This window comes from Notolepis coatsorum (genome assembly GCF_963971535.1).
Source record: "Notolepis coatsorum genome assembly, chromosome: 2".
NCBI lineage: Eukaryota > Metazoa > Chordata > Actinopteri > Aulopiformes > Paralepididae > Notolepis > Notolepis coatsorum.
In genome coordinates this window covers 73,868,274-73,883,477 of record NC_140166.1, presented here as the reverse complement: position 1 = coordinate 73,883,477, position 15,204 = coordinate 73,868,274, and the positions used below count along the sequence as shown (strand labels likewise).

The window sequence follows — 15,204 nt, the reverse complement described above, 5'->3', positions numbered from 1 at the left end:
CCTAGCACTAACCTTAACCACCCCCGCTTCCCAAACATTTAAAAATAAATGTAAACATGTTTCATTTCATTCAAACATTTACTATGAATTGAAAATGGGGGACCCTGATATAAACCAGACGAAAGTCTTTCTCTGGTCTGCATCCCCTTAACACGTGTGTATTGAGACGTACTGTATTGTACCCATTCTGCAATCTGTTCAATAAAGTTTTCATTCATTCATTAATTCATTCATGTTCGTCCGGGCTGTGGGATCTAGCGTCTGCCATATTACGTGACGTATGCGGCTACGGAAACAAATAACGCGTACGTGACGTGTTGCACGCGCGTTATTTTTTTTCCTAGCCGCATTTCTGGCAGATGCTGATTGGCCACTGACTGACGCTCTCTGATTGGCCACTGACATGTTTACTGTGTCTTTGCCCATTTCCGCGTCGAACAGCCTGCAAACTACCTGGCGTTCTAATCGCCATGCTCTAAAGACAAACTCTAACCTTAACCAACTTCGAAAGAGTGCCTAAGCTTAACCAGTGTAGAAATAGGCGTCGGCCAATCAGAGAGCGTCTTGCCAGAAATGCGGCTAGGAAAAAGAATAACGCGTTGCACGCGACCATCTAACCAGAGCGCATGCGCGCGATCCCACTTCCTCCCTCTCCGACTCCGGGTTCCCTTTGAAAGGTCTGTTGATAGAAGAGGAATTATTTTACACGTGCAACTATATGTTTAAAACATCCGCACTCCTGGAGATATAATAATTTCGCTGCTTACGCTTACTTGGTAGATGGGGAAAAGGAACAGTATACTTGTTTAGCTAGGTTTGACAGCTTGGATTTGTGCAGCTACGCGCAATTTGGCGGCGGCGGGGGGGGCACAGGTTATGACTTGGAACTTTAGCCGGGTTAGCTTCACCTAGCATTCACGCTAACTAGCTTCAGCGGTCCACTTTGTTGTGTTGCTAACGTTAGCTAGCTAACAACAACATTTATAGCCAACCTTGCTAATTAGCTTTTTAGTCACGAGTAAGTGGTTGAGCTGTGTAACAAAAAAAGTGTATTTTCCCATTGTCCTATATTCGCTATAGGCTGAAAGCCACATCCACCGGCCACCATGGGGGCATATCTGTCGCAACCAAACATCAGCAAGACCTCCAACGATGGCGGTAACAGCAGCATGAGCTACGGCTACTCTGCCATGCAGGGATGGCGCGTCTCCATGGAGGTGAGGAACACAAATGAACTGATGATGAACGATGAGGACTGAGAGGGGAGGGAAACGGGGTCGCCTTTGTCCTCCATGCAAGGAATTTTCCTGGTGCTATAATTGATTATGCTTAGTTATGGGTTCATGATTATTACAGTTGCAGATTAAATGGGAATTTATTATATGTGGCTAGTAGCTGGTATTTGAAACTTTATTTCACAATCGGGCCAAGAGCCAGCTAGTTCAAAAAGCGGCCAAAGTGACTGCTGCTGGATTGTAAAACTCTGGGCGGCAATACAATGTATCACAATATATTTATAAGTATGGCAATTCACGTTCATGCAACTGATTTTCATCGTATTGGACTTTGTCTTTGTGGTAATTGGAAGTGTGAAATCAAATTTAATGTAGCTCTACATCAAACCTAAATATTTGTGAAATTATTTTGTGAGAAATATGACTTCATATTTGTCAAGTGTTCTACTGCTGGCACGATTATGTTCCACTGAAGCAGTTGGAGTTTAGGTACACACCCCATTCACCCCCCCCCCAACTGGATATTCCCAGTCTATTTAAAGGGAATTTGAATGGTCTGGCCTCTGGTAATGAGGACACTTCTCCAGTTGTTTTGAGTAGCCAGGTTTTGAACCGGATTCATGGAGCTGGACATTTCTTAAGTATACCACCAGGAAGTTGATAAACGATTCCTTCATCGATCCCCTTGGGGACATTCGGGTGTCATAGCAGCATAGGGAGGGGAGGTATGGGCAGGGTAATAGAATAAAGACATATGTAACGGATGGTACCGTGAAGCGCAGTCACAATGGTATAGCAGTCTGTGTTGTTGCCCGCGGCGTGGGAGACCCGGGTTCGAAACTCCCTCAGGGCATCGAAGTTTAAGGTGACTATGTCGCAACCGTTACATTGGTGCCACTGCCAACTGACCCTGATGCCTTGGGTGGAGTGAGTTAGTTTAACACTTTCAGAGCCCAAGCTTAATCTTGATTTACCGCTTGAATGCCCACCATCCACTTCAATGTTAGCGTTAATTAGAGTTGTACCGATACCAGTATCGGAAATGCCGCCGATACTGCCTAAAATGCTGGTATCGGTATCGGCGAGTACCCTCTAATGTTGCGCTCCGATACCATATGACGTAATTTATCAACAACACTGCGGACGTTGGGCTCTGTAGATATACCCTACTCGCTGAGTGAGCATTATAAAACAAACGTGCTTAATCGACCGTGAATTAAAGTGTCAATTGCCATTTGTCATTTTAACAGCAGAGCAGATACTTTCTTAAAATGCCATCGTCCCGACAGAGCGCTGTTGACGGGGAGCTCTGATGAGTTCGCTTGGTGGCTGGTGTTATTAGCAGTGAACAGCTAACCGAAAGCTAGCTTTGACGTTACCTTGGCTAAAGTTGGGGCTTTAGCCAGCAATAATGGCTGCAGACCTGCAAGCAAAGTACAGCAAGTTGGCAAAGGAGTATTCCAAGTTAAATCACAATGTCACCAGTAACGTTACAGTCTTCTATGGTCTTTCCATATACCGGTAACTTATGCTAGTTAACCTAGCTCACGTTAACGTAGTCATTGCACAATTGCACGTCGCGTACACAATTAATGACATGTTGCGGACAGCCATATCGGCGACAATGTTTAGCTTTTAGTGCCAAATGATAAGAGTCTGAGGCGGAGTCTCAAAAGAGAATGTTGAATATTTATTGTGCAAAAATCACAACAGTTCCTCTGCTACTTCACCGGAGCCTTGACTGAGTAGGGTATATCTGCAGAGCCACTTGGTAACGAGTGCAAAGCGAGTGGATCTAGAGTAGGGTATATCTGCAGTCCTGCAGCCCCATACTCATTGATTAATGATACTAATACAAATCTATACAATCACCTGTTGAATAAATACCATTACTTTCTAGTTATTACTAAAAAACAGTATATATAAAACAGTATCTGTAAAAAAAAAATATATATATATATATATATATAATTTTTATACTTTTTTTTTTTTTTTTTATGTATGCACTGGTATCGGATACGTATCGGTATCGGCCGATACCCAAAGCTTAGGTATCGGAATCTGATCGGAAAGGAAAAAATGGTATCGGAACATCTCTAGCGTTAATAACGCCTAATCTATGTTTTAAATTATGGCTATGTGTCTAATCTGCCCGTGACCGTCGCTTATCAATGACTCGTTTTCCAGTCAACATTGTCGAAGCAGATTGTTTTTTTTATCGGTTCATTTTCGTTTTATAGCATTTTGAAAAGTCCTCGTTTTCAAGGAAAATATAAATATTCCATGATGATTGCCCTTTACCGGAATATTCTAGAATACACAAAAACATTGTAATTTTTTGGCCTATTTATGAATCGTTTTCAAATCAACGCTAGATTGTCGATAGTATAATGTGTACGTATGCACGCTATATAGGCGATCTGAAAAATCGATCTCTGATTTCCTCAAAGCGATAACGCACACACACACGCACACAGGGCGAACGCTGAGATCTCAGCGAATACAACTCTGATTATCCCAAGACTTGTAAAATAGATTCCTTACCTCAGATCAAATGTTCTCCAAAAAGATCATTCCAATTCCTGATCGCCATTCCAAAAATGTATCTCTTTTATTGATCCAACGCTACATACTGTACATATGTATTCCACGCTGTTCTGAGGCTCCACAATGAATCCGATTGGCTCGGGTTACATGCCTGAGAAGTAAAATGTGGATTCCGGATTTTTCTTTTCTCATCCATTTTCATTGAGTCTATTCTAAAAGGGTGCATTACCATCTGGGAGACGATGGGGGGCGTTTTTTCCACATCTGAGCTCCTACAGGGGCTGCATACCAACGGGAGACTCGGTTGATGAAATATGAATTCAGATCACTAATAAAAAAATAAAATGATGATTGTCGTCGTGGGCATTCAGGCATTGGGCTGATAAAACGTCTTATCACGTTTTGGGCATTGAAAGTGTTAAGGAGGGTGAGTGTAACGGATGGTACCGTGAAGCACAGTCACGATGGACTTCAGATGTTGTGAAGTGACTGGGGTGTGTAGCGGTGCTATGGGTTAAAACGCACTCTCATCCTCAAAAGACACAGACACATTACAAAGCAGTGAGTTCACTTCTTGGTATAGAGGTCTGTGTTGTTGCCCGCGGCGTGGGAGACCCGTGTTTCGAAACTCCCTCGGGCATCGAAGTTTAATGTCACAACCGTTGCACATAAATATGGGCAATACAATTCAGCAGTTAGACATTCCTAATAGTTCTCAAGTTCTACAGCCATTAGTTATACAGTTGTTGGCAGCAGTCCATGCCCCTGGTTGTGGAGCCTGGCGGCTGCTGGCACAACGAGACTGGCAGAGAGAGTGGTGTGTGTGGGGGGGTGTATCAGTCTGTGGCTGAACGTACTCCTCATCTTGGCTAGCTCTTCATAGAGGGGGTAGGAGGGGTTCTCCAGAATACAGACCAGCTTCCTTCTCACCCTCCTCTCTGCCACCACCTCTAGTTTGAACAGCTCGAATCCCATCACAGAGCTAGTCTTCCTCACCAGATTGTTCAGTTCGTTGGTGTCCCTTGAGTTTATGTAGCCCCCCCAGCATACAATGGCAAAAAGAGGACCTGGCTACTACAGACTGGTAAAATTAATGCAGCAATCTAATGCACACTTTTTGAACAGCCTGCTCTGTCCCTTCCTATAGGGCCTCTGTGCTGTCCGACCAGTTTAATTTGTTGTTCAGGTGTACTCCAAAGAACTTGTATATCTCTACCTCATCCCCTCCGATGGCGATGGGAGTTTTGCCTCTCCGGTTGTCTACCACCAGCTCCTTGGTCTTGCTGATGTTGAGTTGGATGTGGTTGCTGTCACTCCACCCTACAAAGCTATCCAACCAGGGCTCTCTGTACTCCTCCTTGTCATCTCTGATATAATTTACAATGGAGGAGTAATCTGAAAACGTCTGTAGTTGGCGGCACCCATTTGCGTTATGGCAGAAGTTGGATGTGTATAGGGCTGAACAGGAAGGGTGACAGCATAGTTCCTTGGGGGGGGGGGGGGGGGGGCACCTGTGTTGCTCACCAGTACATCTGTCTGATGTACTGTTGTAGTCTGTTGGTGAGGTAGTCCGTGATCCAGGCCATGCTCCAGCTGCATCACCGTAAGCTTCTTTGCTAGCTGCAAGGCTGGATGGTGTTGAAGCCAAATATCATTGCACTTGAACTTCTGACCAGGTCGTAAATACAAATTATGAACGTGGGCTATTTCCATGATACCAGAGTTTATGGGTTGTGACATATCACTTTTGTAATGTAAAAACAATCTGGCTTAAATGGCTGCCTTGGATCTGCTTGGTCATAACTAGTTAGCACCCGAATGCCACCACCTCTTAAATACGACATGGTCACATGATGCCTACCTTTGACGAGGACCAGCCAGATGCACCATTAAACTTGTGATTTGGCCAGTTACATTCGTTTGCCAACTAGGCAGCTTCCCTAAATCTGACCAAAAGGTGGGGGTGGTTGTTGAGCCACTGCTCACACACATTGGATCATTTGAACTAGAGATGTTCCGATACCATTTTTTCCTTTCCGATCCGATTCCGATACCTAAGCTTTGGGTATCGGCCGATACCGATACTTATCCGATACCAGTGCATACATAAAATAAAAAAAAACGATATTATATAATTTTTTTATAAATATAATATATATATATATTTTTTTTAACAAATACTGTTTTATATATACTGTTTTTTAGTCATAACTAGAAAGTAATGGTATTTATTCAACAACAGGTGATTGTATAGATTTGTATTAGTATCATTAATCAATGAGTATGGGGCTTCAGCACTGCAGATATACCCTACTCCAATGATCCACACGGACATTATACGTTGCTGCACTCGCTACCCACTGGCTCTGCAGATATACCCTACTCAGTCTGTCTACAAGGCTCCGTTCAGTAGCAGTCGGATCTGTTGTGATTTTTGCACAATAAATATTCAACATTCTCTTTTGAGACTCCGCCTCAGACTCTTATCATTTGGCACTAAAAGCTAAACATTGTCGCCGATATGGCTGTCCGCAACATGTCATTAATTGTGTACGCGACGTGCAATTGTGCAATGACGACGTTACCGTTAGCTAGCATGAGCTACCGGTATATGGGAAGACCATAGAAGACTGTAACGTTACTGGTGACATTGTGATTTAACTTGGAATACTCCTTTGCCAACTTGCTGTACTTTGCTTGCAGGTCTGCAGCCATTATTGCTGGATTATATGAATAGCCCCAACTTTAGCCAAGGTAATGTTAAAGCTAGCTTTCGGTTAGCTGTTCAATGCTAATAACACAAGCCACCAAGCGAACCCATGAGCTCCCCGTCAACACCGCTCTGTCGGGACGATGACATTTAAGAAAGTATCTGCTGTTAAAATGACAAATGGCATTGACACTTTAATCGATTAAGCACACGTTTGTTTTATAATGCTTACTCAACAGACCACAGTGTTGTTGATAAATTACGTCATATGGTATCGGAGCGCAGCATTAGAGGGTACTCGCCGATACCGATACCAGCATTTTAGCCAGTATCGGCGGCTTTTCCGATACTGGTATCGGTATCGGAACAACTCTAATTTGAACCATCCTTCATGCCCCAATGTAGAGCCATATGGAATCTGTTTAATTTTTTTCCAAATTCCATAATTTTTTTCCAAATTCCGTTTTTTCCGTTTTAATATTTCAGAATTCTGTATTTTGCTTTGTACTTGCATTTTACCATCAGAAATAGTGTCTAATAAGTGGGAATGAATAAATGTCCACAATTTAATAAGATATAACAGTCCATTTAATAGGGCTGTCTTAAATCCTTCGAAGCTGCGAAGCTTCGTTCGATGGGCATGGGATTCGAATATGAAAATAAAATACGATTATACTGTTTTATTTAAGATGAGGTCGGACTCTGCACTGACAGATTTGTGTTCATTGTGCTGCTTTTATAAAGCCTCAAATGACGGGTTATAATATTTCATGAAAGCAAAGTGTTTTGTTTGTCTAAGATTTAAAAAGGTTTAAACTTTACAGCACTGACAAAGTTGAACAAAGTGCTGTACAAGTCCCACAACATAATATTTATATATATATTTTTTTTACAGTTGATTCCATTTTTATTGCTCGATTCCGTGAACGCGGATTTCATATGGCTCTACCCAATGCTGGAAGTGATTCGGTGCAATTGGTTGGCAGTTTGGCACATTCTTTCTTCTAGCAGATGGATCACGTGAGGAGTCTACAATGCAACTTAGCTGCCTTCCTGCCACATTGCCAGGATGTTGCTAGCTAGCTACCTAAAGTTAGCTAGCTGTGCTAATGTTGGTTAGTTGCCGGTGCTGTACTGATGTTAGTGTTTCCAAAGACAGGACAGTAATGGCTAGACAGTATCCACATTACAGCCAGCTGTGTTGCATTGTGTGCACTGCTCACATGACCCACCTGACATCACAGCAGCTTTATGGAACTCTGCCGTTGTACCTCAGAAGTGTAACCACGTGGCTGCTTAGCTGATGTGCCTACTAAGACCACTATTGGCAAGTCATTGTTTTATCGTCAGAGCTGGTAAATCAATTTTAGACATGTCTAGAGTCTAGACTGAATTCTATATCTATGGCCTTGTGGTGTGTTAGGACAGCTGCTTAAAAATAGAGTCCTTACCTCACATCAGATGTTCTGCAAAAAGATTAATCCAATTCCTGATCGCCATTCCAAATATTGATCGCGTTTATTGATCCAACGTTATAGCACCAAAACACATAATCCACGCTGCTCTGAGTGTCCTCAGTCCATCCGTTATAACGCTACTGCATGCCCGAGATGGGAAACCCAGGGACCGGAATTTTTTTCTGATGCAGTCTCACCCAATCCAATGATGTGCAATACCATCCGGGAGACGATAGGCGGCGGTATTTGCCCTTTTTGAGCTCAGACCCATTCCCAATGATAACGTCAGGCTGGATGAATGAAATTAATGGATATAGCTAATAAAAGAAATAACGATTTAAAACCCGAGTTTTCTTGGGTCTTGGCACTCAACGCATGGCGAGTTAACCCGACTAATCTCGTGGTTGGCACTGAATGGGTTAACTGGCGCCCAGAAAAGTGGCCATTTTTAAACTTGAACTTGACCAAAAGTATATGTGACCACGACCAGTGCTTTAGCCCACATGTCTCCATTTTCATTTTCCAGATTGTGAAAGTACAGAATGTAAGCTTTCAAATGATGTGTCATACTTTGAAATATGAGAATGTTTTGAATATCATATATTCATTTAAATCTTGTAACTCAGTCTGTTGTCTAAAACACTCAAGGGGAGAAAACGTCTCTCAAAGATGTTCACACTTCAGCTAGTTTGGGGGGGGGGGGGGCGTGGACAACTACCCTCACCTGAATGTGTCCATCGTTAACGTTAATGACTCTCTGTGTGAATGCCTTTACCTGGCTCAGTGAATCTGAATCCCAACACGCAGCTCTATTCAGATGCAAAAATGAACCCAGCCCCCACCTCTCTTCTGTGGAGAGCACAAACTGTGTTTCAAAATGGCCTTTTTTAAACACAGAATTCTTACAATTAGAGTTATTATATCTGTTCGCTGTTGTACTAAATATGTTCTTCAACTCTCGAACTGTAGTTATATATAAAAAAAAAAAAAACACAAAAAAATCTTTTTTTATTGTGTCTATCTGTCATTTCACCCTGGCGACTTGTAGGCTACATCACCAGACTGGGTCACATATATCCAAAAAATGGTATGAGCTGGGAAACACCCTGGGTCCATAGCCTGAACGCAGGGAACAAAATTAACTTTTTGGCTTACCAGCCAAGGTGGCTGGTAGATAGGGCTGGGCGATATGGCCTAAATATGATATCACGATATTTTCTGACCTTTCGGCGATACACGATACACATCACAATGTTTTTCTTTTTTTCCCCAAACAATTCATTATGAGGCTTACCAAGACAGTATTTGAGTTTGCAAGCTAACATTAAAGACTAAATAAAATACCCATGCATTTAGCATTTTTATATTATATATTAGATTTAGAGTATTGGATTATTAGATTATATATTGCATATATTTAGCAATGAGATATTATATGATTTAGATATGAAATATGATTAATTGAAAATGGGGGACCCTGATGTAAACAAGACGAAAGACTTTCTCTGGTCTGCATCCCCTTAACAATTGTATGTATTGAGCTGTACTGTACCCATTCTGCAATATGTTAATAAAGTTTTAAATCAATCAATCAATCAATAAATAGCATTTTAGCATTTTTATGAAACTACTGTATATTTGTATGTCTCTAAATGTTTTGATGAATTGAAAATGGAGGACCCTTATGTAAAAAAGCCGAAAGTCTTTTTCTGGTCTTCATCCCCCAGTCCACTGTTGTTGTATTGAGCTGTACTGTATTGTACCCATTCTGCAATCGTTAATAACGTTTTCATTCATTCGATCATTCAGCTGGCAACAGAATAATTTTGATTGACAGTCGAGTCTGCCAATTACGTCACACCGATTGAACCCGCCCTGCTGTTCTTGGCACCAATCGGCAAGCTCTATGCGTTTTTTACTTCCGCAATTGATTTTGACGAGAGCTGAGCTCAGCTCAACGACAACAACAGCTCCCTGCGGCAGACGAGTGATTACCAGCGCACCGCAGCATGACTAAACAAGCCACAATGATTTTATTGCAACGAATGTTATAATAAAAGCCTTTCCATACATCTGTCTGATTGAAAACTTTATTAACAGACCGCAGAATGGGCATGCACAACTCCGCACGGGCTGAGATATGAACAGTAACGCTTGCTATCTATGTCGTCATCGGACGTTGCTATGTTTGGGTAAATACGCTAATGTTATTGAACGTATAACGTTAATGCCACAAAACGAATGCCTTTGTTAATAATAATTAGTAACTTTGATGCAGTAGTGTGTGTGGGGGCGGCGTTGTTCAAAAGTTTGAACGGGTGTGGACCAGATTGACGCGACACAATCCTCTTGGGCAAAACATCACGATATCCACAATACGTTAAAAAAGTGTATCGTTAATGAACTGTACCCGATATTTATATAATATCGTCATATCGCCCAGCCCTACTGGTAGATTTTAAAAAACTACCAGCCAGGCAGATTTTTTACCAGCCAAAAATTAGCCAGGATCACTCTGAAACGATACAATATTCACCACGGTTAGTGATGCGCGATATATCGGCCGGAATGGCAGTTTTTTTTACACATCGGTATCGGTCCGATATCCAGATAGGGCCAATATTGAAAAAGTAATTATTTTTTTATTTTATTTATTGAATTTTTATACATGTTTTGGCCTTAACACTTTGAATGCCCATAACGAATATTCTCGGGTTTACCCCCTGCGGGTTGAATGCCCATAACGAGAATATTCGTTTTTTTCTATTTTTTTTTTTTTTTTTTTATTAGCGATCTGAATTCATATTTCATCAACCGAGTCTACCGTTGGTAAATCAGCCACCCCAGGCGCTGAGATGTGAAAAAAGCGCCCCCTATTGTCTCCCAGATGGTAATTCACCCTTTTGGATTGGACTCAATGAAAATGCATGAGAGAAAAAAAACCCGGACTCCACATTTGACTTCTCACGCATGTAACCGGAGCCGATCAGCTTCATGCTGGACCCTCAGCACAGCGTGGTTACTGTGTTTTACAGTATACACGTGGGATCAATAAAAGGATCGATTTTTGGAATGGCTATCAGGAATTGGAATAATCCATTTGGATAGCATCTGATCTCGGGTAAGGAATCTATTTTACCAGTCTTAGGATAATCCGACCCGTTTTCACGGAGATATAAGCTTTTCCCCTATAATGTGATATGGCTGTTTGACTGTAAGAGCGATCAGGAACTGAGAGAATCGATTTTTAGCGCGCGGCACCAGCGTGCACACGTACACATATGCTATCGATAATCTAGCGTTTATTTGAAAACGATTCATAAATAGGCAGAAAAATGACCGTTCTAGAATTTTACAGTACAGGGCGATTATCATGGAATCTCTTCTTTTTTTCCGTGAAAACGAGGGCTTTTCAAAATGCTATAAAACGGAAATAAACCGATAAAAAAACAATCCGCTTCAACAATGTTGACTGGAAATGGGTCATTGATAATGCGACGGGCAGATTAGACACATAGCCATAATTTAAAACATAGATTAGGCAATATTAACGTTAACATTGAAGCGGATGGTGGGCATTCAAGCACTATATGTGCGCCCCCTGCTGGGCATTCAAAGTGTTAAAGAAAAACTCCAACATTTTGGGAAATTTGCTTATTTGCCATCTTCCCTGGAATTAGACAAGAAGATGCATACCTTTGTTGTCTCTGTGCGTGCGTTAGCCTTAGGGAACGCCCGCTCCGTTAGCTTAGCTTCATCACTGGAAGTGGGTCAGACTTGTACCCTGAAGTTCCCTACAGTGCCCTACAGTCACAAAATACACTCCAAATACAACTCCAAAACGTTCCTGTAAACATGTTGTGACCTGTGTATTTACCACCTGGAGAAATAAAAAATTATTCAATTCGACATTTATGTTTTATAAGCAAATATACTCTGAATTTTTTTTTGCCGAACCACTCCTCTGGGCGCAGTGATTTCAGTGTTACTTTCTAACGTGACGCCGTGTTTGTTTACATTCTCATTTCATTCAAAGGATCCGAACCGATTGAAGTTTATGGATACCATGACTTAAAATCCTCTTACCTTGACGATTAAAAGCCTCCCCAATTTAGAAAACGGTATTCCCATGGCTGGTGTTGATATGCTGCACGCTAACGGAGCTAACCAACAACCGGACACTAAAGCAGATAACGAGGGTAATAACTTCCGGTCGGGGGGTTCCAAAATAAAAGAGCGACGTCTATAGCAGCGGAAATACGTTTATTTTGTACATTATCTAACGTTAACACGAACCTAAACTAACTTTAGGTTAGTTGTAACGTTAGTTTAGGTTTGTGTTAACGTTCGATGGGCATGGGATTCGAATATGAAAATAGAATTTGAATATATACACAAAAAAAAGTATAATATATATATATTTTTTTTTTGGTGCAAACTCGACTCTGCCTCTCTTTGTTAATTACAACAAGCAATGCTGTTTGTTATTTAGGATGAGGTCCAGGGAGCCAAATTAACTTTTTGACTCACCGGCCAGTGGCGGGTAGATGGGAAGAGTCTACCCGCCAAGCATATTTCTTACCTGCCAACATTTTTTTGATTAAAAAAATATATATATATATTTTATATAAAAAAAATGTTTTTAAATAAAATATATATTATATAATCATACTTGTAGTTGTATTATCTGCGAGACATCGCCACCACGCAATAAGTCAAAATGCTTGCTATCTGCAAACAGCTCCACTGTCTGTGTGTATACTTGAGTAGCCTCCAGCTCCAGCAAGGATTCTCCGGCCCTGCAGCTAGACCCTATATTCAGCTAGACCCTACATTCAGCATGCAAGGATTCTCCGGCGATGCAGCTGGACCCTATTTAACGTTACGGTTCTTTTGTCAAATCACATTCAACATGCCCTCAGCTAGAATACGCATTCAATCAATGTTATAAGACATTGATATCAGGAGCTATCTGTAGCTACTGCTAGCCCGGTAGATAACGTTAAGACAATTTAGTTTACTGGGACAGATGGATCTAACGAGAGCTAGCTAGCGAGGGAACGGAGGTATTATGTACTCGAGTAGACTATTGCTGGAGCATTTGTTGATATCAGCAGCTATCAACAATTTAGTTTACTGGGACAGATGGATCTAACGAGAGCTAGCTAGCGAGGGAACGGAGGTATTATGCACTCGAGTAGACTATTGCTGGAGCATTTGTTGATATCAGCAGCTATCAGTAGCTAGCCAGCTAGATACCGTTAGACAATGCCTTGTCATGTATTAAACTAAAAGTGAATAGTTGACTGGGTCATTGTTTAAACAGTAACGTTAGCTCATGGAGGTCCGATATAGACTAGAGCAGACGGAAGTAAACAAGCCAAATGATAGCTTCCGATTGGTCATTTGCTTTTTTTTCTCATGAAACCAGTCACGTCACTCTACTGTGATTGGACCGTTGACTTGAGTGCGATGTGGGACTTGTAGGTTTTTAACGATCTCGCGGCGGAGAAAAAAAAGACGAGCGGCTATAATCTGTACTCGCACAAGAGTATCGTTATGAACTACACGTCTACACGCCACACGGCGGGCAGCCCTCTAAGTGTCATGCGCCAAAGGTAAAAACAGACCGCCCCTGGCGGGCGGCGGGCTTTAGTTTCGGTCCCTGATGAGGTCGGACTCTGCATTGACAGATTTGTGTTCATTGTGCTGCTTTTATAAAGCCTCAAATGACGGCTTACAATATTTCATGAAAGCAAAGTGTTTCATAGATTTAAAAAGGTTTAAACTTTACAGCACTGACAAAGTTGAACAAAGTGCTGTACAAGTCCCACAACATAAAATCTCGAATCTCGGCCCCGAAGCTTCGAATTCCAAAAAAATTATTCGAAGGTCAGCCCTAGTTCTGACAATTATTTTTTTAAATAAACTGCTTCCAACGGCTTTTGAAGGGTGTGAAAACCACACAACCTGTCTATAAGTCGTCACTGGCCCACTTATGAGCAGCTTAATCTCTTCCCTCTTGAGACATGTAAATGTTGTAATTGGCCTATAGGTGTATCCATTACATGGGACAATGACGACGTGTCATTGTCATGGATTTCAAATCTTTGGGTCAAAGGAATTTTCTGACCTCCAATAAGGTCCAATATGTTTGGGAATCCCTAATTCAGATGGACTGACAATATCACTGTTGGATGGACTAACTGGGCTGTTTATTTCAACGCGATAGGACATTGCCATCTTCCATGTTTGTACTAGTAACTGATAAGGCTGTCCCCGAAGCCTGTTTTTGGGATTCGAACTTCGTCAGGGTTTTTCAAACGGGCGTTCGAACCTTCGTTTTTAATTACATTTTTATTTTATTTAATTAAAATGTTTAATTTAATTAAAATTTAAAAAAAAATCCTCAATTTGAATAAATTGTCCTTTTTTTTTAATCAACTTTCCAGACCCAGCCCAACTAAATCAACTTTCTTTAATGAATATAACTAATCAGTTTTTTTTAATACTATAATATTAGTGTAGCCTAATCTTTATCTGCAACTGTGAAGAAAATCCCCATTGGTTTAAACAATGAATAGAAAAATTTGATTTAGAATGCCAACGTAACGAACGAAGGTTCGAACCTTTGGGCTCAGCCCTAGTAACTGATGACCCATCATGTCTGCTGTATAGGTTGTTAACATTTAGTTTATTGTTATTTTCCAGGATGCTCATAACTGTATTCCAGAACTTGATGAGGAGACGGCCATGTTTGCAGTGTATGACGGACATGGAGGTAAAGACCACACGCACCCAGACACACCGCTGCTGTTACTACTAGTCATAGTGATGTAACGGCAGAATATACCAGTGAATAATATATTAAAAAAAAAACATCACAATGATGGGCTCAGTGGTCGATGGTTGTCAGCCTCGTTGGGAATGGGATGTGCGGACACAAGATGTCATGATGCAGAACACCAATCATTGCTTTTGGGGGGTGGGGCACAAAATGGTGATTGCTTTCTGACATGTTTAAGTTGAGGTAAAGCAGTAGTTCATGTGTTGTGAGTTTCTCACACTACAGAAACATGTGTTATTAGCCACCCTGCACATTTTGAATGATTTAAAAACATTAACTTTATAAACTCAGCTCAAAAACGTCTCATCTGGCTGCTCTGACCATTTCTCAGGATTGTGGGGGTGTGGTCACATCCCGCTTGATTGAAGGCACCCCCCTTTCAGTGCCATTACATTATATTTTTTAATT

The 15,204-nt window shown here is 41.3% G+C and overlaps 1 protein-coding gene across 2 annotated transcripts in view; it reads left to right on the top strand.

The window, feature by feature from the left end:
• The first annotated feature begins 653 nt into the window (after positions 1-653).
• The window catches only part of ppm1g (protein phosphatase, Mg2+/Mn2+ dependent, 1G), a 57,012-nt gene continuing 42,461 nt past the window's right edge, over positions 654-15,204 (top strand). The window contains exons 1-3 of one of the 2 annotated variants that reach the window (XM_084307810.1): positions 654-677; positions 1,081-1,217; positions 14,661-14,730. In XM_084307810.1, coding sequence (XP_084163936.1) covers positions 1,107-1,217; positions 14,661-14,730 — 181 coding nt within the window. In that variant the 5' untranslated portion in view covers positions 654-677; positions 1,081-1,106. The other variant, XM_084307809.1, reaches the window with a different exon arrangement.